Source organism: Phacochoerus africanus, chromosome 14, assembly GCF_016906955.1.
Source record: "Phacochoerus africanus isolate WHEZ1 chromosome 14, ROS_Pafr_v1, whole genome shotgun sequence".
In the NCBI taxonomy this organism is placed as follows: Eukaryota; Metazoa; Chordata; class Mammalia; order Artiodactyla; family Suidae; genus Phacochoerus; species Phacochoerus africanus.
Genome location: NC_062557.1, coordinates 59,487,446 through 59,515,142, shown reverse-complemented (window position 1 = coordinate 59,515,142; position 27,697 = coordinate 59,487,446). Strand labels below are relative to the sequence as shown.

The 27,697-nt window shown below is 63.4% G+C and overlaps 3 protein-coding genes across 5 annotated transcripts; 1 reads left to right on the top strand and 2 right to left on the bottom strand.

The window, feature by feature from the left end:
* Positions 1-31: 31 nt before the first annotated feature.
* LOC125114991 (tryptase gamma-like) lies at positions 32-3,103 on the bottom strand. The gene is made up of 5 exons (XM_047758691.1): positions 2,972-3,103; positions 1,816-1,960; positions 1,489-1,736; positions 1,015-1,175; positions 32-525 (listed from the first exon to the last, which is right to left on the bottom strand). Exons 1-5 carry the CDS (start codon positions 3,012-3,014, stop codon positions 304-306), a joined length of 819 nt encoding a protein of 272 aa, XP_047614647.1. The 5' UTR covers positions 3,015-3,103; the 3' UTR covers positions 32-303.
* Positions 3,104-13,507: 10,404 nt separating this feature from the next.
* Positions 13,508-18,046, top strand: MAPK7 (mitogen-activated protein kinase 7). Of its 3 annotated transcripts, none has more exons than XM_047757116.1 (6): positions 13,508-14,140; positions 14,696-14,861; positions 15,453-16,531; positions 16,631-17,220; positions 17,505-17,638; positions 17,746-18,046. In XM_047757116.1, exons 1-6 carry the CDS (start codon positions 13,909-13,911, stop codon positions 17,900-17,902), a joined length of 2,358 nt encoding a protein of 785 aa, XP_047613072.1. In that variant the 5' UTR covers positions 13,508-13,908; the 3' UTR covers positions 17,903-18,046. The 3 variants fall into 3 exon arrangements, with proteins under 3 accessions (XP_047613072.1, XP_047613074.1, XP_047613075.1); XM_047757118.1 differs by having other exon boundaries at positions 13,509-14,140; positions 17,749-18,046; XM_047757119.1 differs by having other exon boundaries at positions 14,053-14,140; positions 14,701-14,861.
* A 121-nt stretch (positions 18,047-18,167) lies between these two features.
* Positions 18,168-20,887, bottom strand: MFAP4 (microfibril associated protein 4). The gene is made up of 6 exons (XM_047757120.1): positions 20,800-20,887; positions 20,552-20,630; positions 20,228-20,382; positions 19,721-19,817; positions 19,444-19,626; positions 18,168-19,303 (listed from the first exon to the last, which is right to left on the bottom strand). The coding sequence occupies exons 1-6, from the start codon at positions 20,803-20,805 to the stop codon at positions 19,056-19,058; spliced, it is 768 nt and encodes a 255-aa protein (XP_047613076.1). The 5' UTR covers positions 20,806-20,887; the 3' UTR covers positions 18,168-19,055.
* Between the last annotated feature and the right edge of the window lie 6,810 nt (positions 20,888-27,697).

Genomic DNA, 27,697 nt, shown 5'->3' with positions numbered 1-27,697 from the left:
CTCTGCCAGGATCCTGGCCGCCCCGGGCGGTCCGTCTAAAGCACCCATCACGGTTCGCATTTGCACATTTATTATTGTCAGAGCGCTGGCTAATGCTCACCTCACCCCCCAGACTCCATGAGCACAGGGGCTGCAGCAACCTTGTGTAGGGAGCATGTGGCAGCTGTGGACCGACTGAATAATTGAATACATCTCCGTTGCACAAAAGAGGAAGCAGATTCAGAAAGGAGGTGACTGGGACACCATCGCAGCAGCAGGTAAGGAGCTGAGCCAGGTTTCAAACCCAGAACTCCCTAAGGACCCTCACTGCCTCCTCTGCCTGGTCCTGGGCTGGTCCCAAGAGTGCATCTTGGCTGAGGTATCGAAGGTGGCATTGGAGACCTTCTCCCGAATCCAAGAAATGAGGGGACAGGCACGTGTGTAGACCTCAGGGAGGCCAGGCCGGGAGCAGGGACCCCAGGTCATCACACCCTCCAGCCGCCAGCTGCTAGCTTGGAAGCAGACCAGGGGGCTCCCATCAGACACCTGTGTGGGGGAGGGAAGGCGTGGTCACGGCCAGCCAGGCCCACGGACCCCCCCATCCCACCCAGGTGAGCAAAGATGCCAGCATTCACACCTCCGGGGCGAGGCGGGCCTGGGAGTCCGCTTCCCCAGGCCTGGGTCACCTGCCTCCCCCGCCCCACCCTCTCCCTTTGCAGTTAAAACGCTTCTGCACAGATGCTCCCGCCCTCGTGCAGCTCTTCGCTTCTCGTTGTGGCCTTGAGGTGTCACACAAGTCGGTTTTTAGCACCATGCTTGCGGTTGCCAGGCAGCCGGGGGCTCCCAGTAGTTTCAGCCTCGCACAGCAACGGAAGGGGGAGCCTCCCCTGGGGGCGGATCTTGGGGTGGCCATGGGGTGCAGATCGGGGAGGGGTGGGAGCCCAAGGGAGAGTGAGAGGTGACCAGGTCTGGTGACTTTAGGAGGGTCTGCAGGGTGTGTGGGGGCACGTCTCAGGTCCCGGCTGAAATCCTCACCACCAGCTGGGCTGGGCCGGTGGGGGCGCTCGTGCACCGGGAGCCCTTGGGCAGGAGGGCCTGCAGGTCAGGACAGTTGAGCTGGAAGGTGTTTCTGCAGGTGTCGGTGTGCAGCAGCCTCAGGGGGGTGCTCTCCAGCCTTGGGGGCGGGGCGTGGGGGTCTGCACGGGGCGGCATGGGGCAGACCCTCAGCAGCTTGGCCCCAGAAGAGCCCCCGCTGGGCTTCCCGTCCTCCCCATCCTCCTGGCCCCCAGCCCCGTCTCATACAGCTCCATCCTCTGTGGGACTCTCGCTGTCTCAGGGACAGGCCCACTGAGATGGGGGACAGCAGCCCCAGGGAGGGGCCCAGGGAGGGCCCAGCGCCCCTGGAAGGCGTAGCAGGTGCCAGCGCCCCTTCTCGTGTCCCCATGCAGGGCCCCAGCTCCACCCTGGCTGTCTCCCTGGCCCAGCCCAGGTACCTGCTCCTGTCCTTACCCAAGTCAGGATCAAAGCCTTGGGCCCAGCAGATCCGCCCCTGGGGCCGGGTGGCCAGAGGGATAGGCCATATGGCACTGCTGAGAGATGGTGGCCTTGCCAGCCGAGCCAGGGCCAGGGCACCAGATCCCGAGGCCTTGGGCCCTCCTGGGGACAGGAGCAGCGCCTCCACGCTGGACTTGCTGTCACAAGTGTCCAGCGCCAGCCGATCTGGGCCCAGGGTCACACTGAAGAGGGCCAGCGGCCAGCTGTGTGGAGTGGGAGATGACGAGGCTTGGAGCGGCCCTCCCAGAGCCCCTGCCACCCCCTCCCTGGCCCTGCACCCACCTGCCAAAGCAGCTGGCACTTGTCAGCACCCACTCTGGGGAAATGAGGGCCCCCTCACAGCGGTACCGGCTGTCCAGAAAGATGCTTGCCTGCCAAGGCCACGTGGCCGGGCCCTTCCTGCTGTAGGCCTCCATCAGCCTGGGCCCTGACCGCCCAGGGGAGAGGGACGCATCTCGGCTGAGCTGGGCCCCAGGGTCCTGGACGTTTGTCTCTTTGCTCCCTGCCCCCCATCTTTCCACTGGGGTCCTCGCTAACCTCTGAGCCCCAGCACCCACCTCTCAGCCCTCCAGCCTGAGGTCAGACGGCCTGCACTGGATTCCCGTGTGACCTGCAGAAAGTTACTTAACCTCTCAGTTTCCTCATCTGCCCGAGGGTTGGTGAGAGGATTAGATGTGGTAAAACACAGGTCACCTGCTTGGATGAGGCTGAACCAGCGCATTGTTATTCTTCTTCTTCTTTTTTTTTTTTTTTTTGGTCTTTTTAGGGCCACACCCGCGGCACATGGAGGTTCCCAGGCTAGAGGTTGAGTTGGAGACACAGCTGCCAGCCTGTGCCACAGCCACGGCATCATAGGATCCGAGCTGTGACTGCAACCTACACCGAAGCTCATGGCAACGCCGGATCCTTAACGACCAAGGCCAAGGTCGAACCCACGTCCTCATAGATTCTAGTCGGGGTTTGTTACCAATGAACCACAGTGGGAACTCTAGCTCCTCTTCCTACTGAGAGCAGTTCCGAGCATATGCATGCCTCCGGGTTTGCACATGCTGTTCCCTCCAGCTAGCATACCATCTCCCACCTTCTCAAGTTGGCGAACTCCTATTCAGCCTTCAAAGCCCATCACTAGGAAGCCTTCCTCGTTCTCCCCCAACCCCCCTGGAAGATTGCCTGCCTTTCCTGACCAGAAGCCTGTACAGCCCTCCTTGCATTTCTCTCAGGATGGGGTGGGGGCTCCCTCCTGACCGTTAGCTCGGTCCCACCCTCGGAGAGGTTCCCCCCCAACCCCCAGCCCCCTGTCACCATCTTTGTCCTTCATGGGGCTACCAGTCTTAGGAGAAACCGGACTCTCAGCCCGCAAGGGGTGGGTGGCCCCCGCCACCAGCTCCCTCCCTGCCTCCCTGCCCATCTCGTTAGGGCCCCTGCCCTGGCTCCTTACTAAGCAGCAGCAGCAGCAGCGGTGGCAGCAGCACGGGCAGCATCTGCAGAGCCGGCCCTGGGTCTCGGCCCCACTGGGTCTGGCCTCCCCTCTGTCAGCCCAGGACTTTTAACCTCTCCAGCACGCCCACCCCCACCCCCAGAAGGCCCATGTCACGGGCAAAGGGGAACTAGCCTGGGGAAGAGGAAGCCGGGTCTGCACCAGGGTGCGGGCAGGGGGCAGGCGTCCTACGGCCAGGCCTTGGCCCCTCCTGGTGCCCAGAGGCCAGCTGGCCGACGTCAGTCACCAGTCGTCCCACCATCCCTCTCCTCACACCCCTCAAAGCTCCACAGCCCAGAGCGGGGGCGGGGCGCGCTCCCTTTACCCTGCAGTTCTGGGGGAAATGCCAGGAGCAGCCTCTTCCAGGAGTTAACCAGCAGGGGGAGCCAGGTTCCCATCTAAGTGCCACCCCTCACTCGCTGTGTGACCTTGGGCTAATGGCTTGACGTCTCTGGTTCGCAGCTTCCGGGAAAACGGGGATGGATCCTAAGACCCTGACCCCACGGGGCTCAGCAAGTGGTGATGCTGTGACGGGAGCCCAGCTTTGCTTGGAGACGGCCAAGCTGAACTGCTGGCCAAATTCTGGAAAACATTGTAGGTCTGTAAAAACTTCAGTTTCAATCCACTGGGTATAAACTCAATATCAGCCAAAGCCGGGCAGATATGGGAAGGGAGCCGGGAGTTCACGCTGGCCGAATGGCGTGGCAGTTAGGCCTCGTGATGGAAAACTCAGTTGGGGCTTAAATCAATGAAGGGTGCCTTGTCTCAAACATGAAGACAGCCCAGAACTGGCACCGGCTCGGCCGTGCCTCCAGGGCCGGGCTTCCTTCCATCTTCCCACCCCACCTCCTTAGCACATGGCTTTTGTCCTAAAGACCGCTGATGCGGCTCCAGGCACAGGCCCCCGTTCTGGGCTGGAAGGGGGAAGCCGAGCATCCCTAGCAAGACCTCACGTGGGACAGCACATCACACACAAGCCGCTGGTCGGCGGGGGGCTCCCCCACAACCCATGAGCCAGGACGCAGTCTCAGGGCCACTTCCAGCTGCAAGGGAGTCTGGGAACTTGAGCTCAGGAGGGCAAGGGGCAGAACGAGTGGGAGCGGCCAATTCTCCAGGCCCACGAAGAACCATGCTTGCCTCTGTTGATCTGAGCAGGCACCCCTCCCGTCTAGCACTTGTGTCCCTCCCATGTGGAAAGACACGGCTTCCGGAAACACAGCCATTCAGGCGTGCAAAGGGGTAACGAGGTGTGCTTCGTGCCAGGCAGCTGTTGAGGGTGGGTGGCACTTCAAATCCTGAAGAGCTTACGTGGCAAGGCACCGGCCAGTCTGATCAGATGCCCAGCTGATCAAAACATACACCCAACATACATCCCCAAGGATGCCTGCTGGCGGCCGGGAAGCCACAGCGGCAGACAGCAGCTGTGCCCGTAGGCGGCTGCGAAATCTCTTACCTTCCCTTGAGGTCTAATTTTGCCATGGCGGGTGAATTTTTAGATGATGCTGTGTAGGGCGCAGAAAGCCCGTTTGTGGCGCTGGTGTATCATCTCTCATCTTTGGGTCAAGCCGTGGCAGATGTAGGACTCACTGGCTGGTGGGGGGCTGGGGGTGGGGGTGGAGGGGGCGTGCAGGCCGCTCTCCATGGTCCTGGACAGAGGGATCCTTCCTGGGCGCTCAGGAATCTCAGCCCGGGAGAGAGACAGGGGTTTGAGGGAAGGAAAAATAGGGACGGGGTGGAGGGAGGGGCTCCCTGGGGAGAGAGGCTGCTGAGAACCGGGAGAATTGAGAACAAAGTCGATTTTTTTTTTTTGTCTTTTTGCTATTTCTTGGGCCGCTCCCGCGGCATATGGAGATTCCCAGGCTAGGGGTCTAATCGGAGCTGTAGCCACCGGCCTACACCAGAGCCACAGCAACGCGGGATCCGAGCCGCGTCTGCGACCTCCACCACAGCTCATGGCAACGCCGGATCATTAACCCACTGAGCAAGGGCAGAGACCGAACCCGCAACCTCATGGTTCCTAGTCGGATTCGTTAACCACTGCGCCACAACGGGAACTCCCGAAGTCGATTTTAAATGAATCAAAGCCTGCCGGGTATGAAAGGAGACTGAGGGCGATTTTTTTGGGCCCCGAGTTGAGACTAGGCCACGTAAGTGTCCCCACGTGGTCGGGAAGAATCTGAGTGGCATTTGCCTCATTAAAGTCACTTTTCTCCATTTCTTACTTGGTGAAAAATGGCTGATTTTTTAAAAACGCTGTTGCAGAATGAGTTACGCAGGAGTTACGCTTCTACGTCACGCGGAGCTGGTAGTGAGTCCTTTTGGCCGTTCTGGGGTGTGTCTGACAGCTGCGGATGTTCTTCTCCCAGCAGGGGCGGCTGGACGGTTCCGGTTCCCGGAGAGCAGGCGCTGTCGCTTGCAAAGCGCTCTCCCGCCGCCACACTCGGCCGCTTGGTCCCCACAATAGTCAGGAGGTGAAGTTCACTGCCCCTCCCGGGGTGGGGGGGGCAAAACCCCGAGGCTCAGAGATGGAGAGAGCCTCACCGTGGTTGCACAGCAGAGGGGGAGGAGAGCTGGGCTGGAATCCCTCCCTGCCTGTGTCTGGCTGGTTCCTGGAGGGGAGGGCGCAAGGGGAAGGATCCCGTCGGATGGGTTGCTCGTGGGCGTCTTGAATTGGCTCCAGCCAAGCATACAAAATGACCGTCAAGCTCACGGGAGCCAAGCTCACTGAGTCGAGACCACTTGCTCAGCAGGCATTTAGTGAGCACCTCCTGTGTGCCTGGCACTGGGCTCAGTGCCTGCAGTGAAGTGGGAAATAAGACAGGCACAGCTTTTGCCCTCATGGAGTTGACTTTCTGCTGGGGAGACAAACAGATACATGATTCGTGATAATTTGGGAGGAAGTAAGTGCCATAAAGAAAGAAGTAAAGCAGAGAAGATGGCTGGAGAGTTGGGGGGGGTGGTTTACAGCTGGTGCCCAGGGAAGGAGGAGGGGGCTGGAGAGCGGGGATGGTTGTAGATGGTGCATAAGGAAGGCCTTTCTGAGCAAAGTCCTCAAGGACGTGAAGGGGCGAGTCGTGCATGGATGTGGGGTGGAAGTGCCCGCCCCACAGTGTGTGCAAAGGCCCCGGGGCCCGATGTGCTGAGGAGCAGAGGCAGCCTGGCGCCTGCGTGCCCAGCCTCACGCGGACACACCAATGAACTGTGTGCTCCCCTGCCTCTAGTGATGTGCTGCCAGCTTGAAACCCGCCACCACGGAAACCGGCAAATGCTGAAATCCCAGGGCACTTTGTTCTCCCATCGTGGCGCAGTGGGAACGAATCTGCCTCGGAACCGTGAGGTTGCGGGTTGGATCCCCGGCTTGGCTCAGTGGGTTAAGGAGCCGGCGTTGCCCTGACCTGTGGTGTAGGTCGCAGACGCGGCTCAGATCTGGCGCGGCTGTGGCTGCGCAGCACCAGCGTCGGAGACAAGTGGAGAGAGCACCCAGGGCGGGTTTTGAGCTGCGGAGGGCTGTGGATCGACCCGGCTTTGACTGGGTCTCTGGCCACCGCGTGGGGCGGGGGCGGGGGCGGGGGCGGGGTGGGGGGAGGCGGTGGAGGATGTGGTCGTCCAGGAGGGCCGCCAGGTTTCGCCAGTGGAAATACAGGCTGCACGTGGGACATCCAAAGCCAAAGGAGCCCTCACGGTGCATCTGACGGTCAAGCGCAACCGGGTGCCTTGTGTTTCACCGGCAGCCCGAGCCGTGGGTGCCAGGCCGGAGGAGGTGGACGGCAACGCTGAGAGGCTGGCCCGGTCCCAAAGGGGCCTCCCCCAGGGCCCCTTCCTCCTGGGGTGACCCTGGCCCCTCCTCCCCGCCGGCCCACCCCCAGCTACCCTGGACCTGCCCCGCCTGCCTGCCCGTCCGTCCGTCAGCCGGTTCCTCGGGGCTTCCCAGCGGGTCTGCGGAAGTCAGCGGATGAGTGGAGGGGTGATCTCACAGGAGCCAGCCGGCCGGCCCCTCACCACTGCCACTCCCCCGTCTGCCCCTGCCTGGCCGAGCAGGGCCTCGCAGGCGCCGGGTGGACCCGACCCCTGAGACGCGGGCACTGCTGCAGACACGCAGCCTCATCTGTGTGTTTGGAGAAGTCACTCCGGCTGCTGTGCGGAGAGTGGGTTACAGAGGCCAGAGAGGAGGCCGGAGAGGACAGCAGCTCAGGAGACAGCGCTGGGGCCGGGACTGTCCGCCTGTCCTGCCTGCTCCCCTCCTCCGCTGCTCCGGGTGCAGTGGCCGCGCCAGGTGCATCCCGCCCAGGGCCGGGCACTCGCTGTCCCCTCCGCCCCGTCTCGCAGGGCCCGTTCCCACCCCGTCGAGGCCTTGCTCCAGGGTCACCGTCTCTGTCCTGCCTTCCCTGCGAGTTCCATGTGTTTCTGTGTCGTGACTGAGTTTTATCCGGGCGTAATGGACTCACAGTGTGGGTTTCGGGCGTTCGGCAGAGAGAATCGTCATCCGTACAAGCCTGTGCCTTCCTTCTCCCACCGAGGTTATGACACACTGGCGAGTGGGTGCCCCTGTCCTCTGCAGGGGCTTCCCTCACCGTCTGTTTTGTACGGTCGTGTGGAAATACCACGGCTGGTGTGAAATCACATGCTCCTCTGGACGTCGCACTTCCCACGTCTGTGCCCGGCCGTCTCTCTGCTGGTGCCTGTCACCTTCTGAGACGCCGACCCCGGGTGGGTGCCCTCCTGCCCAAGCCTCAGTTTCTCGAGAGCAGGCATTTCACCCATTTTGTTCCTGCCGCCTCCCCAGCACCCGGGCAGTGCCCGACGCGCTGGGTATTTGGTGACGGAATGAATGACTGTGGTTTGGGGTTTGGGGCCTGCTTTGAAAGTGCCAGCTCGGTGTGAGGGTGACACGAGGGGCCTGGGTGGGGTGCCGGAGAGTGCGAGTGGCCCCAGGAACTGGAGCACCTGCAGGGTGTCCCCGGGAGGTGTCTGGGGAGCACGGGAGCTGGACTGGAGCAGGGCAGAGCCTGGGGAGGAGGGCCACGAGAGGGGACAGGCAGGTGGCATCCCCCTCACAGAGGACAGGCAGGCCCAGTGCGGGGACCACAAGGACCCCCCCCCCACCAGGGGCATGGGTACCCCGGGTGTGCAGAGTGTGGAAGTGGGTGCTGAGAAAGCACAAGCGGCCCAAGCCGAAGCTGTCAGGCCAGGAGGTCAGCCTGCCCGCAGGGGCCTTGGGCGGCCGGGGGCAGCCACCCCCCTGCAGGCTTCCTGCTGTCCCGTCCACCAAGAGCACACTGCAGCCAGTCACAGGCGGCCTTGGGGAGTAGCCCCCTGCCCTCAGGAGACCGAGCCGTGGCCCCTGCCCACGCCCGGCTCCCCTACTCTGTGTCCCGTGGGCAGTCCTGCCCTGCATCCAGCCACGGCCTTGCAGCTGGGCTTGGGCGGCGCTCCCGCCCCATCCCTCCTGGCCTGGGCTCAGCTCTCCAGGTTGGAGGCGCTTTCAGACAGAGACCTGTGGGGGTGGAGCCAGCCTGGGACTCTGGGTGTGGAGGCCAAACAGACCCACGAGAAGCCCTGGAGGGAGGAGTGTGTGTGTGTGTGAGTGTGTGTGTGAGTGTGTGCATGTGCGTGAGTGTGCGTGCACGTGTGCGTGTGCGTGTGTGTGTGTGTGTTCGTTCCTGGAGCGTAGGTCCCAGTCATGCGTGCATCTGTGTGTGTCCTTGTGTGCACGCGTTTGCCCGCGTGCGCAGATCTGTGCCTTTATGAATCTGTGTTGCAGTGTGTGTGTGTGTGTGTGTGTGTGTGTGTGTGTGTGTGTGTGTCCCCGCAGCCCTGTGTGTGGAACATGTGTGCGTAGCACTGCCCCATGCCAGCCTGTGCATGTCACAGTGTGACTGTGTGTGACCTGGAGGGGTAGCCAGAGCTGGCAGCCAGCACCTGCCTCACTCCCAGCCCGGCCACACTGCTCGTCACCTGGAGATACTGGCTCTGGGCTGGCGGGGGCCTTGGCGCCCGCCACCTTTGGGAAGGAGTGTGGGGCGCCCAGGGCTGGGGGATGTACCGGGGAGACCGCGGCCCAGAGTAAAGGATCCAGGGTCTCAGCCCCCAAGGGCCCCTAGAAGAGTTCTGCCTTGGTCTTTGTCACCAGGGCACCTGCCACTGGCCCTCCCGACCTGTAGATGCGGCTTTGCCCCTTCCACCTGTGAGCTGCCCACCCGGTATCTGTTCTCCACTTCTTCCTGACAAACCCTGATTTGGGGGCAGCAATGTGCCTTTCTAAGCCTCCCTCGCAACTGGGGGTGGCCATGTGACACAGTTCTGTGTAAGGGGATGGAAGTGCTATGGGGGGGGCTACCAGGAAGGTGTTTGCTCTTGTGGTGAAAGGGGACAGATGTGGCACTGTGTCCTTCTCCCTTTATCCTGCCTGGAGCATGAATGTGATGGCTGGAGTGCAGCAGCCATTTTGCAGCCATGAGTTAAGAGAGGCAAAATGTTGCGAAGATGATAGCAAAGCGGAGGGATACTGCCTTAGCTCCTGACAGGCTTTATCAAGCAGCCAAACAGAGTTCAACAAAGTCCTTTGGATTTCTCGTGAGGTAGGAAAAACGAATCTTCATGTGTTTAGGCCGTGGTTGGTGGCCTACGGTTATTTCCAGCATGATTGTACCAGGCGGAAGCCTGGGAGAGCCAGCTGCCCTGGCTTGCCCTGTCCCTCCAGCCTGTCCAGAGTCCTGTCCACTCCAGCCTCTGCCTTTGTGTGGTTAACAGCAGGCCTGGAACCACTTATAGCTGAGACCAGCTCTGTGCTCACCGGATCACTACCTCACTACACAGAAAGGGAGACGGAGGCTTATCTAAAGCCACCAGCCGCGGGAGTCGTTGCGAGGGCTCGTGAAAGCAGTTCTGGTGCCCAAACGCCCCTCACCACCCTGTCCTCCTAGTGCCTGAGGGCCCCGCTGAGAGCAGCCAGTGTTCTTTGCAGGTTCATCCGCTCTGCGGGTGCCCTTCTTGGCAGGGTTCATTCTGTCCACAGGGCCCAACGGGTTACCCTCTCTGATGGCGGCAGGAGCGGGAGGGCAAGGGACCAGGAGGAGCTACAGGCTGACAAGCATCTGCTCTCCAGAGAGTGGGCCCTGGAGCAGCTTCCTTGGCCTCTGCAGACGGCAGCGGGTGTGAGCTGCGTCTGGCCGCACCCCAGCCACTCACGAGTGACTCACGGCTGCATCAGAGGGGCGTGTCTGTGTCGGGAGAGGGGACTTGGGTACAGGAAATCCCGGCGGCAGGGGGGCCGGGGAGCCCTCCCTCTCCCACCCCCGCTGAGCCCACTTCTCAGCTGTAAACCAGGACTCCGCCTGCAAGAAGGTGCAGGGAGGGGTTCACACCCCCGAGACACGGCTCCGGTGCCCCTGGGTCTGGGGTGGGGCGGCCACGGGAGTGACCATGGCTGGGCCAGCGCCTCTGAAGGGCCAGGCCAGGGCCTGGGGCTTTCCTGGCTGTCATTTCTTAGAGCCAGGAAGGTCCGACCGTCCCGCTTGCAGCCCGAGGGCAGGGCCTCTGCCCTCCCTCTCGGCCCGTCACCTTATGTGACCCTCTGCCAACCGCTTCCACGCAGGTCCTTCTGTCCTCGGATGTGCCCTGCGCTCCCCCCGCACCCTCTGCGGGCAACCCTGGACGTGCACACGGCCCGGAGGGCTGAGCCCGGGTCTGGAAACGGGTGGTTGTTGTGCCCCCGAGGGCTGCCCTTGGCCTCTTCTTCCTCTTCTCCTCCTTTTTTGAGACATGCCCTCCCAGCCTCCCTGTTTCCTGCTCTCGATAAGGTGTAAGAACAGTGGTCCATGAACAGCGATACATGCCGTGGGACCGTCAGCCTTTGCTGGGGAGGCAGTCGGGGAGCCATGGGGACTGGGGTGAGCCGGAGAGCCCCCCCTTTCAGTGGTGGGGCTGCTGCCCGGTTACCGTCCACTAACACCTTGTGGAAATGCAGCTTTTGTGGACAGATCTGACTTTTCCCACAAGAAACCAGACATCAGGATTTTGAGGGGATGTCTCCCCCTTGTTAACATGGGCAAACGATTTCAGGCTTTTTATTTATTTATTTATTTATATTTTGGCCTTGCCGGTGCGTGGGGACATTCCTGGGCCAGGGGTGGAACCCATGCCCCAGCAATAACCAGAGCGGCAGCAACGCCGGGTCCTCCTGTGGCTCATTCCTGCGCACTGCTCGGGAAAGAACCCGAACTGGTGTCACTTCCAAGGACAGGAATGTGACGTCACACAGGAACATCACAAGAGTGGATTTCCCGCTGCGGCGGCGTGGCCGGTTAAGGGATCTGGCGTTGCCACCACTGCGGCTCAGATTCGCTCCCTGGGCCGGGAATGTCCATGTGCCACGGGGTGCGGCCAAAAAAGAAAAAAAAAAAAATCGCAAGTGCAATACTCTTTAACTTGGCATACTCCCACCTCTGGGTATTTTATACGCTCAGAATGAGGTGTTCGGGATAATGTTATCGTCGTCACATGGTTTGCCATAGCAAAAGTTTTGAACGACTCTAAATGTCTGAAAAAGAAAAAAAAAAATGTTGACACATGCCACAAGGAGGACACTTGAAAATGTTATACCGAGTGAAAGAAGTCAGGCACCGAAGGTCACAAACATACGATTCCATTGACGGGAAGCATCCAGAATAGGCAAGTCCCGAGACAGGAAATAGATCAGTGGCTTCCAGGGGCCGGGTGAGGGGAAATGAGTGACTGATGGGGTTTTTTGGGGGGTGGGGTGACAAAAATGTTGTGGAATCAGGCAGTGGTGATGGTTGCACAACTCTGCGGACACACTAAATCCACATACTGAACTGTACGCGGTATATGTTTTATGGTATGAAAATTGTATCTCAAAAAAGCTGTTAAAGAGTGAGAGATCCCCCTAGCTTTGATACTCAGTGATCATCAGGAAAAGAGTAAATGATTTGTTATCTCTTGTCAAGGGGAGGTGGATAAGAATGTATATTAATGGAGTTCCCGTTGTGGCGCAGTGGTTAACGAATCTGACTAGGAACCATGAAGTTGCAGGTTCGATCCCTGGTCTTGCTCAGTGGGTTAAGGATCCGGCATTGTCCTGAGCTATGGTGTAGGCCACAGAGGTGGCTCGGATCCTGCGTTGCTGTGACTGTGGTGTAAGCTGGTGGCTACTGCTCCCATTGGACCCCTAGCCTGGGAACCTCCATATGCCACAGGTGCGGCCCTGAGATAGCAAAAAAAAAAAAAAAAAAAAAAAAGGAGAGAGACCAAGATTTTTTTCACTTGAGTATTGTTTGAGTTTTGAGCCATGTGAAACAACTTTTTCTCAAAGTAGTCAGTTGTCAAATGCAGCGAGCTCATAAGGCAAGGCTGAAGAATGTTAGTTAACTGATGACTTTGGAGTTCCCTGGTGTCTCAGCGGGTTAAGGATCCAATGTTGTCACTGATGTAGCTTGGGTTTGATCCCTGGCCTGGGAACTTCCGCATGCCTCAGGCGTGGCTAAAAGAAAAAAAAAAAAAAGGTGATTGATGGCTTTTCCAGGACGGAGTCACGGTAGAAGTAAGGCAGCTCATGGTGCATTCAAAAGTGAGTGAGAAACGGAGTTGTTGCCAGAGAATGCCTGTAACTTGTCTACCCCTCCTAGCTAAAACATGCAGAGGAAGCACTTAAACGATTCAGTTTGTAAACCTCTTCTGATACTTTCTGCTTTATTCCCGGATCAGACGGGACGGTCACACAGCCAGCCATCAGGTCCCCCGCGGCCTGGGGCGCCGCATCGGCTCGGGCCCCGCCCTGCCCTCTCCGGGCACAGCTGACCCTGCGGGCCTGTCTGCTGCCCCGCAGCCCCGGCGCGGGAGTCGCTGGACCCAGCCACCCTGCGGAGGGGTCGCGCCCGAGGCCGAGGCCCCGGGCCGCCGGAAGCTGAGCGGAGAGGACCAGCCACCGGAGGACCGGGGTCTCTGGTGGGATGTGGCCGACCACCGGCTACCTGGGATGACAGATTCCCAGCGTTGGGTTCCCGGGACCCACCGGGGAAACGGAGGACGTAACCCCAGGGGTGGAAGGTAGGGGCTGACAAGGGAAGAGGCGCCTAAAGGAGGAGGACGTCCCGATGCGGCCGCCAGGGTAACATCCGGTCACCTCATCCCCCCAAGCTCCCCGGACCAGCCGCGGCAGCTGGGCGCAGATGCCCCTGCCCGTGGGGAACGCGCGCGCAGGGGGCGGTGCCTCCCAGTCTCGCGGCGCCCGGGGCTCCCAGCGCGCATGCGTGCGAGGCCGGCGCCAGGCCGCAGCGCCCCCGTGGAGCGCCGAGTGCCTGCTGGGCGGCTCCCGCCAGCGGACTGGCCGGCGGTGCGCGCGCTGGTGGAGGCGGGGCTTCCTCGGCAGGGGGGCCCGGATTGGCCTCAGCCAGTGGAAAGGGTGGGCGCCTCCGCCGAGGCCATCCAGGGATTGGCCAGAGACTGCGGAGGCGTGGTCTCGGGGGGCGGGGCGGGGACCGGCCCGGCAGAATGCGCGCCGCTGAGGTGGTGGTGGAGGCGGCGGTCTAGGGAGCGGGAGGGTCTTCGGGTCCCCCACCTCCCGACCGGGGGCCGGGAGGCCGGGGACCCCAGGAGGCGGGGGCCCGCGACCTCCAGGGCTCGGGCGGCGTCGGGGTGAGGCGCCGGGCGCCGAGCGTGGCCCGAGAAGAGCGGGCGCCCCGCCCCTCGCTTTCTTCCTGGACCGCGCCTCGCGGCCCCTCCCCCACCGCCGACCCCGCGCCCTGCGCGGACCTGAGCCCGGAGCCCGCGCGCGCGGTGGGGGACGCGGGCTGCGCGCATCGCTCGCTCGGGCCGGCCGGGTGCGGGGCCCCTGAGCCCGGCGGCGGGCCCCTCTTCCCCAGCGTGTCCGCGCAGACGCCATGGCCGAGCCCCTGAAGGAGGAAGACGGCGAGGACGGCTCCGGGGAGCCCCCCGGGCCGGTGAAGGCGGAACCCGCCGGCCCCGCTGTCTCCGTGGCGGCCAAGAACCTGGCTCTGCTGAAGGCCCGCTCCTTCGACGTGACCTTCGACGTGGGGGACGAGTACGAGATCATCGAGACCATCGGCAACGGGGCCTACGGGGTGGTGTCTTCCGCGCGCCGCCGCCTCACGGGTGAGCGCCGGCGGGCGGGCCGGGGTGTGCACACTGGCGCTGGGAGCCCCGGGGGCCAGGCGCCCAGTGCCCGCTTGTACAGGGCCCAGGTCTCTGCAGCCCCGGCGCGGTGGGTGCCAGCGCATCGGTCCGCTTCCTCCTCAGAAAGTCGACCGTCCGGGTGAGACCAGGGTGCAGGTTTCCCGGAACGTGTTCCGGAGCCGAGGCTGGCGCAGGCGGTTGGCGGTGCCATAGCTGAGGGCAGAGATGGGCCGAGCAGGGCGGTAGCACGGCGTTGGAGTCTAGACTCTACTCCTTGCCGGCTGGCAGCGCCGCCCGCAGGGAGCCCCGGGCTCCACGTGTCTCCGTGGGCTCTGAGCACCTGCCGGGGGAGAGGAGGAGGGGCAGCTGGTGGTGCAGGTGCTGTGCTGAGCCCAGGACCGGGCACACAGCAGGTGCTCGGTGGAGGGAAGCTGTTGTCCCTTGCGTCTTAGAAGGGAGGTGGTGAAAGGGGCCGCGTGCCACTCCGCAGCTCCGCCAAGGTCCCTTAGGGCATCCGCTTTCCCTGTGCCCCAGGCCAGCAGGTGGCCATTAAGAAGATCCCTAACGCTTTTGACGTGGTGACCAACGCCAAGCGGACCCTCCGGGAGCTGAAGATCCTCAAGCACTTCAAGCACGACAACATCATCGCCATCAAGGACATCCTGAGGCCCACCGTGCCCTACGGCGAGTTCAAGTCTGTGTAAGGAGGGGCGGCGGGAGGCAGAGCGGGCACCTTTTCGGAAGGCTGGGGCCATAGCGCTCAAGTTCCGGACCTTGTGCGAGGCAGGCTGGGCAAGCTCCCGCCATCCCAAGACCAGGGCTCCCTTGGGGCTTTGCCAGGGCCACCCGAGATTCCTCCGGAAGAGTGTGAGGTAGCGCTGCGTTGGATGGCAGCGCGTGGGCTGGCAGAGGGAAGCCCCGCATCCCGCATCTGCCCCAGCTACTCCCCTAGCAGACATCACTAATCAATCACAGACGACGGAAGCCCTTCCCGTCTCCATCACCGTCTTCCATGGGGCCACTACCAGACTTCCCCCGACAAAACCTATTGGCCAGGCTGGTTTAGTCCAAGCCCCCCTTTTCTCTGGTGGCGACACTAGGTTTAGAGGTAAAAGTAGTTTTCCTTAAGTTCACGGGAAGTTGTAGGACATGTAGCATCTTCACTCCACCTGGGTGGCACCTACAGCACCTGAGAGTCAGGCCCCACCCGTCTGGAGCTGGGAGAGCTGGGTGCGGATGGGGCTGGAGCGTCACCAGGACCCCCCGCCCCCCGCCTCTCCCCTGCCCTCAGCTACGTGGTCCTGGACCTGATGGAGAGCGACCTGCACCAGATCATCCACTCCTCGCAGCCGCTGACGCTGGAGCACGTGCGCTACTTCCTGTACCAGCTGCTCCGGGGCCTCAAGTACATGCACTCGGCTCAGGTCATCCACCGCGACCTCAAGCCGTCCAACCTGCTGGTGAATGAGAACTGCGAGCTGAAGATCGGGGACTTTGGCATGGCCCGCGGCCTGTGCACCTCGCCCGCGGAGCACCAGTACTTCATGACCGAGTATGTGGCCACGCGCTGGTACCGCGCCCCCGAGCTCATGCTCTCGCTGCACGAGTACACGCAGGCCATCGACCTGTGGTCCGTGGGCTGCATCTTTGGGGAGATGCTGGCCCGGCGCCAGCTCTTCCCGGGCAAAAACTACGTGCACCAGCTGCAGCTCATCATGATGGTGCTGGGCACCCCGTCGCCGGCCGTGATTCAGGCCGTGGGGGCTGAGCGGGTGCGGGCCTACATCCAGAGCCTGCCACCTCGCCAGCCCGTGCCCTGGGAGACCGTGTACCCGGGGGCCGACCGCCAGGCCCTCTCCCTTCTGGGCCACATGCTGCGTTTTGAGCCCAGTGCCCGCATCTCAGCCGCTGCCGCCCTCCGTCACCCCTTCCTGGCCAAGTACCACGACCCGGATGACGAGCCCGACTGTGCCCCGCCCTTTGACTTTGCCTTTGACCGTGAAGCCCTCACCCGGGAGCGCATTAAGGAGGCCATTGTGGCCGAGATCGAGGACTTCCATGCGCGGCGAGAGGGCATCCGCCAGCAGATCCGCTTCCAGCCTTCCCTGCAGCCTGTGGCCAGTGAGCCCAGCTGCCCCGACGTTGAGATGCCCAGTCCCTGGGCTCCCAGTGGGGACTGTGCCATGGAGTCCCCTCCGCCGGCCCCACTGCCATGCACCGGCCCTGCACCTGACACCATTGATCTGACCCTGCAGCCACCCCCGCCGGCCAGTGAACCAGCCCCTCCAAAGAGGGAGGGTGCCATCTCGGACAACACCAAGGCCGCCCTCAAGGCCGCCCTGCTCAAGTCCCTGCAGAGCCGGCTCCGCGGTGCGTGGCAGCGGCGGTGGCTGGCTGGGGAGTGGGGCTGAGGGCCCCCCCCCCAGACTGGACGGGCTCTTAGTGTCGCCCTGCCTGTCTTCCCCACAGATGGCCCCAGCGCCCCCCTGGAAGCTCCTGAGCCTCGCAAGCCGGTGACAGCCCAGGAGCGCCAGCGCGAGCGGGAGGAGAAGCGACGGCGGCGGCAGGAGCGAGCCAAGGAGCGGGAAAAGCGGCGGCAGGAGCGGGAGCGCAAGGAGCGGGGAGCCGGGGCCTCGGGGGGCCCCTCCGCCGACCCCTTGGCCGGGCTGGTGCTCAGCGACAATGATCGCAGCCTGCTGGAGCGCTGGACTCGCATGGCCCGGCCCCCGGCCCCCGCCCCAGGGCCGCTGCCTGCCCGGCCTCCCAGCCCACCCTCTGGCCCCGCCGCCCAGCCCGCTGCGGCCCCGCCGCCGCAGCCTGCCTGCCCGGCCCCGGGCCCCGGGCCTGCGCCTGCTCCACTCCAAACCGCTGCCTCCTCCGGCCTCCTGGCCCCGCCGTCGCTGGTGCCTCCCTCTGGGCTGCCCGGCCCCAGCGGCCTGAGCGTTCTGCCTTATTTCGCCTCCGGCCCGCGCCCTCCAGACCCCGGGGGCGTCCCTCAACCCTCCACCTCAGAGCCCCCCGACGTCACCCTCGTGACCCAGCAACTGTCCAAGTCACAGGTGAGGGCGAGGCCCGGCCGTGGGCACACGCAGATCTGAGCCTAGGGGGAGGGTTTGGGAGGCCCTTGCTCTGTGAGAGCCGAGCGGCAGGCGGGGCGCCGTCCCTCCCGATGGGTCCCCCTTGCTCCCAGAAGGAACTCGGGTCTTTGGGGGCACCAGCTGCTCAGCGGGTGTCAAGGCTCGTGCCATCACCCCGGGTGTCCCGGCAGTGCTGGGACGGGCGCCCTGCAGACCTGACAGCTCTGGACGGTGCCTGCGTTGTAAGTTGCCATCGTCCCCTGCAGGTGGAAGACCCCTTGCCCCCCGTGTTCTCGGGCACCCCAAAGGGCAGCGGAGCTGGCTATGGCGTCGGCTTTGACCTGGAGGAATTCCTCAACCAGTCTTTCGACATGGGCGTGGCTGATGGGCCCCAGGACGGGTAAGTGCTGGGCCTCCGCTGGGGCAGGGGGTGCGGCTCCCCGGGCCGGGGGCCCCTGCCTGTGGGACAGGCTGACGGCGCCTCTGCCTCCCTACCCTCCGTGTCAGCAGCCAGGCAGACTCGGCCTCGCTCTCGGCCTCCCTGCTTGCCGACTGGCTCGAGGGCCACGGCATGAACCCCGCTGACATCGAGTCCCTACAGCGTGAGATCCAGATGGACTCCCCGATGCTGCTGGCTGACCTGCCCGACCTCCAGGAGCCCTGAGGCCCCTCGTCTGTGCCTTGCTGCCAGGGGCAGACCCAGCTCCAAGACCCCTAGGGACAGTCCCCAGGCCTCCGGGACCCACGGGGACAGTCCCCAGGCCTCCGGGACCCACGGGGACGGTCCCCAGGGCTGGAGCCGAGCCCAGCCGGGAAGCTCAGCTCGGTTCTCCTGCAGGTTCATCTCACACCCACCCTGCAGCCTTAAGCAGCCACCTGAGCCGGCATGAGCCACAGCAGGAGGGGAAACCTTTATCCCCGTGCGATCCTTCTCAGTATTGTATTTTTATTATTATTATTATTATTATTATTACACAGTTTTTGCCATCAGAGTGAAGCCTGTGAAATACAAGGTTCCTTTAGCGTCGTCTGCAGGGCGTGATTTTGGAGCTGGGGGCAGGGTGCTGTCAACGGGGCACCAGACGCGCTGCCTGCACTACAGCCAAGGCCAGGTCCCTCGGGTCCTGAGGTTTATTGAGACCGCCACTCGCCACCTGCCCTGCCCCACAGAGGCGGCCCTCTGCCCTCACATGCTCACAACCGCCCCCCAGGGCAGGCAGGGGGACCTCGCTCCGTGCCTACCTTGGCTGGGGCTGCTGCGGGCTGGCCTGCGGTAGCTGTAGCGGAACACAGCTTTGGGGCTGTGCTTGCTGCCCGGGGCGGGCAGGCGGGGGCAGCGGGGGTCCCTGGGCTCACTGCTGGGGAGCGAGCTGGCGGGAGGAAGGTGAGGACGGGAGATACTCTGCCAGCCGGCGGGACTGCTGGGGTGTGGCGGCGGCCTGGCGTGTGCTCAGGGAGGGCCTGACTGCACCGGCCAGACGAGCAGGCCACGCTCCGAGGTGGGCCGCAGGCCCGCAGCCTGGGAGAGCAGCGCCCGGCCCTCAGGCTCTGGGACAGGGTCCAGGTCCAGGCCGCTGGCTGTGCCGCTTGGAGGAGGCCTGGGGCGCTGCCGACAGTGTCGCCTCCGATTGGGGCGGGGGGTGTGTGTGCAGAGGCCAGGCCGAGAGCAGGACGCCGTGGGTGTGACGGGAACGGTTGGGCTGGAGCCACAAGGGCCCCTGGGCGAGGCCGGTGCTGGGAGAGCAGCAGCAGCAGCAGCACCAGGTGGGAGGCTGAGGGCGGGCGGGCTGGCAGCAGGTGCGGCGGTGAGGCCGCCCTCAGGCCCGGCGGATCTTCATCTCCGTGCGCTTGAGCGAGTAGTAGAAGCCCTTCCACTGGGCCCAGTTGATGCCGTTGGCGTAGGAGAGGTGGGAGCCGCCCAGGTAGAAGCCGTTGAGGTTGGCGAAGTGGCAGCTGCGGAACCAGAAGGCGCCCGAGGAGAGGGCCGCGCAGTTCTGCACGAAGAGGTCCTGGTCCCGGTCGAAGGTGGAGAACTTCTGGCCGCTGTGGTAGGTCAGGGAGTCGCCTGGCGGAGGGCGGGGGGGGCCCAGGGGCTGCTGAGGCGGGCGGCAGCCTGGGGACGGGGCCCCTCCAGAGCCAGAGGGCGGCCAGCGCCGCCGCCTCCCCCCCCCCGCCCCCCGCCCCGCGAAGGCCGGCCCGGGGTACCTGCCCCGCCGTCCTCGAAGTCGGCCACATAGAGGGTGTAGCCGTCCTCCTCGGCGCTGACGGCATTGGGGGAGATGGAGAAGTCGTGGTACTTGGCGAAGGCCGTGTTGTTCTCGAAGTCCTCCAGGTCCACCCTGAGCTCGTACTTGTGCTTCAGGGTCAGCAGGTGCAGGTTCTGCAGACCTGGGGGGAGGAGGGGCAGCCGGTCAGCACAGCCCTGGCCCGGCACCCCCCCACCCCCCGCCCGCCCGCGCGCGCGCACGCGGGCCCTGCTCACCCAGCCAGTACTCCCCGTCGGCGCGGCCGAAGCCCAGCTTGTAGTCATTCCAGCCCCGGAAGAAACTCACGGAGCCGTTGAACCTCTTCTGGAAGACCTGGAGCAGAAAGGATGGGCCTGAGAGATGGAGGGCCCCGGGGGGGCACGGCCCCCGGGACGCCGAGGCGGTTTGGGAAAGGACCGAGCTGGGGGCCAAGACAAGGCACGTGCTGGCACCAGGCCCCCCCGGCGAGGGGAGTTGTGGAGTTGAGGCACTTGGGGCTGAGTCCGGGCCTGGCTGTGTGACCTTGGGCAAAGCACGGCGCTTCTCTGGGCTTCAGGTCCTCACTGCTGAAAGGTTCTTTGCTCCCAGGCGCACCCTAAGCCCCCAGCGGTGAGGGCGGCAGCCGTCACAGACTCTGCTGTGAGCGTTGGCCCCACTTGAGAGCAGCGGGCCCAGGCACGCAGCGGTGCGGCCGGGTTGCACAGCCGGGGGAGGACCAGGCCTCGGTGCCCCCCGCCACTCACCGTCCACTTGCCCCCCTCGGTGGTCATGTCGCAGAAGACGGGCACGGGCAGGCTGGGGCCGGAGGGGTAGATGAGGTACACGCCGTCTATCTGGTAGCCCTGGGCGTAGATGTCGTCGCAGTCCAGGGGCTGCTGCGGGCAGAACTTGTCCAGGGCTGGGGGGGAGAAGGGACTGGGGCGTCAAGACCCCCTCAGCGCCCGCCGTCTCGGGGTCGTGGGGGGGGAACCGCCTGGCCCGGCCTGCAGAGCAGAGGCGGCGTCCTGCGGGGGGGCCCGGGCCTGACTCCCAGATGGGGTGCTCGGGGCGGGCGGGTGGCAGCTTACCGTCTCCCCGGATCCCCAAGGCCTGGGGGGCGCAGCGGTCAGCGGATATGAGCAGCAGCAGCGGCAGGGCCAGGAGGGCCTGGCGACAGGAGAATGGGGTCACCCCAGCCCCCCCTGCCGAGAACCCCTCATCTGCCCTGCCGCCCCCCCCCCCGCCCCGCCCTCTGGAAACCCCACTGTGGGACGGGCCTGTCCGGCCAGGGCCCTGCCGTGGGGTGGGCTCCGTCCCCCAGCCCGGTGCCCGGTACCTTCATGCTGCCGGTTCAGCTCCGAGCGGCTGGGCGGCTGCTGCCCCAGACTGCGCCCCAGACAGCGGCTGCCCGGAGTTATGCGCTGGGCCCCGGCCAGCGGGCCGGCCCGCCCCTGCGGCTGCGAGGCCCCCGCCCCCCGGCCCCTCACCAGCTCTCTGTCTGGGGGCCCGTCTGGGGCCGGGGGGCGGGCCTGCGCCAAGGGGCCACCCGTGTCTCATTAGACCTGACGGGGCCAAGCCCCCCGCCCCCCGGGCAGACATCCCCCGGCTGTGGGCTCAGACTGCTTCCCCAACCCCTCCACGCTGCCCCTGGACCCGCGGCCTGGCCCCCAGCCCCTGCCCCGGCCCCCTCAGGCCCCACGGCCCCCCCCTGCACGCATCTGTTAGTCGCCTCTCCGTCCCTGGCTGGATTTCATTAGCCGTCGGAGGCGGGGTGGGGGGGTGCTGAGCGGCCGTGGAGGGTGTGGGGATGTCTGGGTCCGGGGGAGGGAGGCCCTTGCAGGGAGCGGGGGAGGGGGGGGGGCGGGGGGGGGCGGGGGCCGCAGGGCCAGGCGTCTCCTGGCAGGGCTGGGACATTGCTGAGCCGTGAGCACAGCCTGTAGGCGTCCAAGTGCCGGCCGCCCAGCCCGAGCCAGGGCCCCTTCCAGCCCCTTCCAGCCCCCCCTGCTCAGGCCCCCTCCTTTCTCCTCTCACAGAGGCCGCCTCTGTTTCCTTCACCTCCCCCACGCCTTCCTCCCCGCACCCCCCTCAGCCCCCCCCACCCCCAGCAGTGTCCTCAGCCCTGGAAGGCGCCCCCCCCCCCGCCCCGCGGAACCCCCAGCCATCTCCCCCTCAGGTCCCGGCCTCCCCAGGACCCCCCGCCCTTCTGCACAGGCTGCCAGAACGGTCTTCCTGGGGGGCCGCTCTGCACCCCCAGCCTCAGGGCTGAGGCACGCTTCTCACCTTGGACTTGAGAGGAGTTTCGCGTCTGGCTCGGGCCTGCCTCGTGGACCTAGTTCCTTATTGCTCATGACTCAGAGGATGCCCCAGCCCCTCAGACTCCACGCCCTGGAGCCCCCCCCATCCGAGAGGCTTCTACCCGCGGGGCGCTGCCGTCTCCCCCCTTGGCCTGGAGCGTGGGGTCAGGGTCTGCATCTCGGGGCCGCACCTGCGTCCGCTCACGGGTCCGCGGCCTCCTGAGCACCTGCCTGTGCTGGCTGCCCCGGGGTGGCTAACGATGCATCAGAAGGTTCTCGAGCACGTTGCACATGTTGTGAGAACTTTTGCGGGGTGTTGGGGGGCGTGACTGAGAGGTGCAGAGGCTCAAAGTAAGAGAGCAGCGCTGGCCCCCCGCCCCACCTCATTCCCGAATCCAGGGACCACTTGGATGCACCCCATTCTGTAACCTGGAGAGAGGTGCCCCTTGGTCGATGGGCCATGTCCGGGGGGAAGGGGGCAGGCTGCCCGCATTCAAATCCAGCTTGTGCCGCCTGTTAGCTGGGTGACCTCGGACAGGTGACCTAGCCTCTCTGTGCCTCAGCTTGCCCCTCTGTAGAAGCAGGATAGCAAGTGTCTCCTTCAAAGGCCGGCTGAGGATTGGGTCATTCGCACCAGGTCCCCAGCACCGTGCCCACAAGGGGTTTGGTAAATTTGCTGTCACCGTCGCAGAGACCGTCCTGGGAAGGGACCGCCCTCGGTGCAGTTTTACCCTTGGCTGCGGGAGTCGTGTTTGCCTTCCTCTCGAAACCCTTTCTCCCCTTCGTCCTGAGAAGGACGGTCCTGATCTTGGGGAGGCGTTTGGCCAAGAAGATGCAGATGTGGAAAGGCAGCAGCTGCTCGCTCTCCCCGCCCTCTGTCCTGTCGCTGGGCTTGATGGCTGGCGCTCCGGCTGCAACCTTGGACCGTGAGGATGAGGCCCCTTCGGGGGGGCGGCGGCAGCGGGGGTGGGGGCGGTGATCAGGGGGTAGGAGCTGGGTCCCCTGGACTTCGTGAGCGGATCCAGAACCCGCTCCGGATTGCCCTTCTCGGGGCCTCTCCTGCAGCAGAAAAAGAAACCTCTATCTAGTTTAAGCCTCTGTTGTTTTTCCTGTTACACACACACAGCTGAATCTAATCCTAAGACAGCTCTCTTTTCAGCCAGTGCCAGCTAATTTTAGCCCAGGCTACAGAAGGGAAAATAAGGAAAAATCAGCCATCTGAACAAATAATAACATACGTCCTGAGTCAAGTATCAAAGTCGTTGGCTGAATACAACTAAGAAGCATGGGAACCCACCCAAGCCAATCAGAAAAACCCCAAAAACAAAAAAGAAAGGGAAAGAGAGAATTGAGCAAGACAGTAGCAGTCATGTTTGGCCCATTCGTTTTTTTCTTAAAACCTGAGTGTGTGCGCGTGTGCAGGGCTGGCACGCTGCTTTCTGGATGTGGTTGGGGGTTCGTTTAATGCTTTCGGGAAAGAAATACGGGCACAGGTACCGGGAGTCCGCTCTCCCTCTGAAGCTACGGCCTGAAGGCGACCCTCGGACGTAAGAACAGCAGCGAGGGGCAGTCAGTGGACGTGTTTCTGGCTGCCCAGCATGGGCATTTCTTCCTGTGTTTGGGGGTCCCCTGCCTGGAAAGGGGGTGCAGTTGGTTGCTCGAGCTGATCTAGCGCACTGCCGAGGGCTCCACTTTGGGAGGCGCTGACTTGAGCAGGAGCGGGAGGAACCTGTCCTCGGGGTGGCGGTCACCCCGGAGGCCCCAGCGTCCTGGGTCTCTGGCCGCTTGGTGGTGGCTTTGCAAGCAAGATGCTGGGTCCCGTGGGCACTGCCTGGGCTGCGAGCCCTGAGCCTGGTGTGCCCTGCAGGTGGTTGCGAGTCTGAGAGACCCCACCTGCTGCACGTGCCTGGGAGACCGGGGTGGGCAGGAGTGAGGGGCTTGTGGGGGACAGGCTGTCAGGGTGCTGCTGCCCACTGGACGGGCCCGAGGCGTCGTCTGCTGAGGAGCCCCATTCCAGGAGATGGGGCTCCCCTCCCAGGGCCTTGCTGGGGTCAGGTGCCACCCCTTGGCGCTGGCCTCTGCGCACCCCCTTTCTCTGTCCTGTGCCATGCCCAGGGCGACGCGGTTCCTACAGCCTCTGGCTCCCGGCTGGACTTGGCCCATGGGAGGCCCTGGCAGGACAGGGGACGAGAGGTTGGGGTGTTTCTCGCTGGCCTGTCCTGCCCAGGCCCGCGGTTGTGGTAATGGCTGTGCCCCCTCCTCACCCCGGTGACAGCTCCTGCTGTAACCCCCCCTCCCCGATCACCTGTCCCCTGTCCCTTCCCTGCAGCCTCAGTGGCCCCAGGAGTGGCTTCCTTAAGGCCCACACCCAGGTGACGGGGCCATCACGAAATGCCTTTAAAAACAGAACAGCTGAGGCTGCCTTTGTTTCCTGCCAGGACCCTGCTTGACCCACAGCCTTCCTTGGGTTTTGCCTCAAAGCCCAGCAGCCTTGGAATGACTCGAGCACAGCTACGGACAGGGCCCCGCGGTCTCCCACAGAGACTGGGTCTTCTCGTGGGACTTGCCACCTTTGGCCCGAGGAGGCAAGAGCGGGGAAGGGGAGGGGGAGAAGCCTGGGGAGGGAGGAGGGGGAGGCAAGGGGGTGCGGGGGAGCCGGGCTGCCTTTTTGGGAAGCGGGGAGTCTGGCTGAGCTGCTGAAACCAGGCCCCTCCTCTGGGGCTGCTGCTGCCACGGGAGGGAGGGCAGTGGGGGTGACGGCAGCTGGCAGAGGCCAGGGCCCTGGTGGTCCTTGCAGGACCAGGATGCGGTGTCCCTCGGGGTCCCGGAGGTGGCGTCAGCCCCCCACCCTGGAACCCCTCTAACTTACCTCCCTCAAGGCGTTGACTCCAGATGGTCACATTCAGAGGTCCTGGGGTCAGGGCTTCGGCGTGACTTTCAGGGCGCACGAGCCAGCCCATAAGCCCTGCGTGGGCAGCAGTGGACAGACACACAGCCCCAGCCTTCTGGAGCCAGAGAAGGTGACAGGGGTGGGGACAGCGGGGTGAACGTGGGCGGGAGGGGCGGCCACATGGGGGAGGAGACAAGGGCCTCCGGTGTGGGGTCCCGTCCCTCAGTCCTGTGTTTGTCTTCCTGGAAAGGAGGAAGTTGGGAGGGATTTGGGGGCCCCCTTTTTGGGTTGGGGGCAAGTTCAGTGGCTGGAGCTCCAAGTGTGGCCAAGAGAACCTGCATCGTGTGTGGGGCCGTCGATGCGGGGCTCAGACCAGGGAAGCTGCGCCGAATCCTTTGGGGTTGGAGGGTCGGGGATTCGGGCCACTGGGGTTCATAGTTTTATTTCTGCGGACGCAGGGAACAGGGGAGAAAACTCAAATGGAAGTTTGGGGGTTTGTTCTAAATCGAATCACCGCGGCACATCTTGGGGCAAAGGATACTTGAGGGCCCTTGCGCAGCGGGCAGTGCCCGCCCTGGTGTCCGAGTCCTCGCATTTCGTCGTGTGGCCGCTTGGTGGCCCTTCCATGTGGGAGCCTGTGTCTTCCTCCCGAGAACGTTCTTAGCTGTTTCCTTCCGTCTGTTTTCTTCCTGGTGTGTTTTTTTTTTAATTTTACGGCCACACCTGCAGCATATGGAAGTTCGCAGGCCAGGGACTGAATCCGAGCCGCAGCTGCAGCAACATCGGATCCTTAACCCGCTGCACCGGAGTTCCCATCGTGGCTCAGCACGTAAGGAATCTGACTAGCATCCATGAGGATGTGGGTTCGATCCCTGGCCTCACTAGCGGGTTAATGATCCGGCATTGCCATGAGCTATGTTGTGGGTCGAAGACCCGGCTGAGATCTGGTATTGCTGTGGCTGTGGTGTAGGCTGGTGACTACAGCTCCAATGCGGCTCCTAGTCTGGGAACCTCCATATGCCGTGGGAGCAGCCCTAAAAAGCAAAAAAAAAAAAAAAAAAAAAAAAAGACAAAAACCCCACCGCACCAGGCCAGAGTTGAACCCACACCTCCGCAGCGACCAGAGCTGCTGCAGTTGGGTCCTTAACCCACTTTGCCACGGTGGAACTCCTCTCTCTGATGACTTTATTGGTTGGCTACCAGGCGACCCAAATAAATTCATCCTTACTTGTTCTTATCTTTTCTCTAACATTTCATTTCTGTTCTTCATTCTAATTTCTGTGCACTCTTAATGTCCAGCTCTCCTACTGACCTAAAAAAATTAGCAATCAGGAGTTCCCATTGTGGCTCAGTGGTTAATGAATCTGACTAGGAACCATGAGGTTGCGGGTTCGATCCCTGGCCTTGCTTACTGGGTAAAGGATCCGGCGTTGCCGTGAGCTGTGGTGTAGACCAGCAGCTATAGCTCCGATTCGACCCCTAGCCTGGGAACCTCCATATGCCACGGGTGCAGCCCTAGAAAAGGCAAAAAGACAAAAAAAAAATTAGCAATCATAGTATTTTTATTTTCCAGTTCTTCCCTGTTTTGATGATAACTTTTTTTTTTTTGCCACCTGCGGCGCACGGAAGTTCCCATGCCAGGGATCAAACCAGCACCACACCCATTGCCGAGGCCATTGCAGTGACAAACAGGTCCTTAGCCCACTGTGCCACAAGGGAACTCTCTTGTTTTGATGATTTATTGGGGGTGTTACCGAACCGAACTCAGGTCTGCTTGCCCGCTGTGTGGCAAAGCCTGTCCGCGGGCTCCGGGTGGTGCAAAGGGCGGGACAGCGTGAGTTGCAGGCCCAGCAAGGAGACCGGGCAGCTCGTGCTCACAGAGGGCTCCCAGGGGAGGGTCTGTAAAGGCCACCCTCGGGCTGAGGGTCGCAGGGGCCCGACCCGCCTGGGCCCCGCTCTCCGACTGGCTGGAGGGAGCAGTGTGGTGTTTGCAGACGCCGTCATCGCCCTGGGGTCCCAGCCCGTCTGGGGTCTGCGTGCTGGAGGTCAGCCTGCAGTTCCTGCGCCCCCCTGGTGGGCGTCTCAGTGCCCGCAGGACAGCTCGCGGCCGGGCTCGGGTCCGATCTGCAGCCCGCAGCGGGGAACGAGAGGTCCTGCCTCCGTCTTCGGGCCAAACTTGTGTTCTTCGGCCTCGCTTTTTCCCCTTTGTTTCTGCATCTTCTCACTCCTGTGATTAAATTTCTTCTTTGGAGGTCAGGCCAGGCCGAGGAGGCCAAAGGTTTTCTGCAGACGCGAGGCGGCTGGGGGACATGGGTGGGGTGTGTCTGTCCTGGGAAGGCCCCATAGGGTCCTGCTTGGTTACAGGGGTGTAATTTACAAGCTGTCAAGCCCACCCCCTGTAAGAACACAGTTCAACAATTATTCCTTAAAAAAAAAAGATGTGGTTTTTCCGAGCACTTTTGGGTTCCCAGCAAAACTGAGAGAGAAGGCACAGAGACCTCCTGCCATCCCTGCCCTGACCTGGCACGGCCTCCGCCAACGGCGCCCCCCCAGAGGGGACATCTGCTGCGTGTCTGTGAACCTGTAATCGCCCAGACTCACCGCCGACGGCAGGTCAGGCAGCTCGTGCAAAGGCCCTGAGTCGGGAGGTGCCCTGTGTTTGAGCGGCAGGGTGTCAGCTGGCTGGCCGGGCTGCGAGGACACATGGGGACACAGGAGAGGCTAGAGGAGGTGGGGCAGGTCCTTCGGGGCCTTGTAGATGCCGGAAGGACGGCCTCGGCTTGTGTGTAAACAGCGGGAGGCGGGGTGGGGGAGTGCTGTGACCGGTGCCAGGACCGAGCCTCATTGTCCCGAGGCGGAGCTGAGAGCCTGTTCTTTTTCCTGCGAAGGGAGCTGCTCCCGAAAAAAGAGAGCCTCTGTGGGGGGAGGAGGACCTCGCTTCACGCCCCTCCCTCCCCTTCCCCCACCACTGTGTTGTGGGGGGAGCGCAGGGCAGGCACCCTGCCAGCACCCAGCAGACTGGGGCTGGGCAAGGGTGGGGAGGGCCTGTG

Bases quoted from the DNA above. Each gene is read 5' to 3' on its own strand.
- MFAP4 (XM_047757120.1), bottom strand. The intron at 19,818-20,227 runs GTGAGTGGCGGG...TTTCTGCTCCAG, and splicing joins CCGAGGGGGGCAAGTGGACG to GTCTTCCAGAAGAGGTTCAA. The intron at 19,304-19,443 runs GTACCCCGGGCC...GCCCTCCGCCAG, and splicing joins CTTCGAGGACGGCGGGGCAG to GCGACTCCCTGACCTACCAC.
- LOC125114991 (XM_047758691.1), bottom strand. From the start codon at position 3,014: ATGCTGCCCGTGCTGCTGCCACCGCTGCTGCTGCTGCTGCTTA. The intron at 1,737-1,815 runs GTGGGTGCAGGG...CACTCCACACAG, and splicing joins AGTGCCAGCTGCTTTGGCAG to CTGGCCGCTGGCCCTCTTCA. The intron at 526-1,014 runs GTGAGGATTTCA...TCCCCCACACAG, and splicing joins CCGGCCCAGCCCAGCTGGTG to GTGTCTGATGGGAGCCCCCT.
- MAPK7 (XM_047757116.1), top strand. From the start codon at position 13,909: ATGGCCGAGCCCCTGAAGGAGGAAGACGGCGAGGACGGCTCCGGGGAG. The intron at 14,141-14,695 runs GTGAGCGCCGGC...CCTGTGCCCCAG, and splicing joins CGCGCGCCGCCGCCTCACGG to GCCAGCAGGTGGCCATTAAG. The intron at 14,862-15,452 runs GTAAGGAGGGGC...CCCTGCCCTCAG, and splicing joins TACGGCGAGTTCAAGTCTGT to CTACGTGGTCCTGGACCTGA.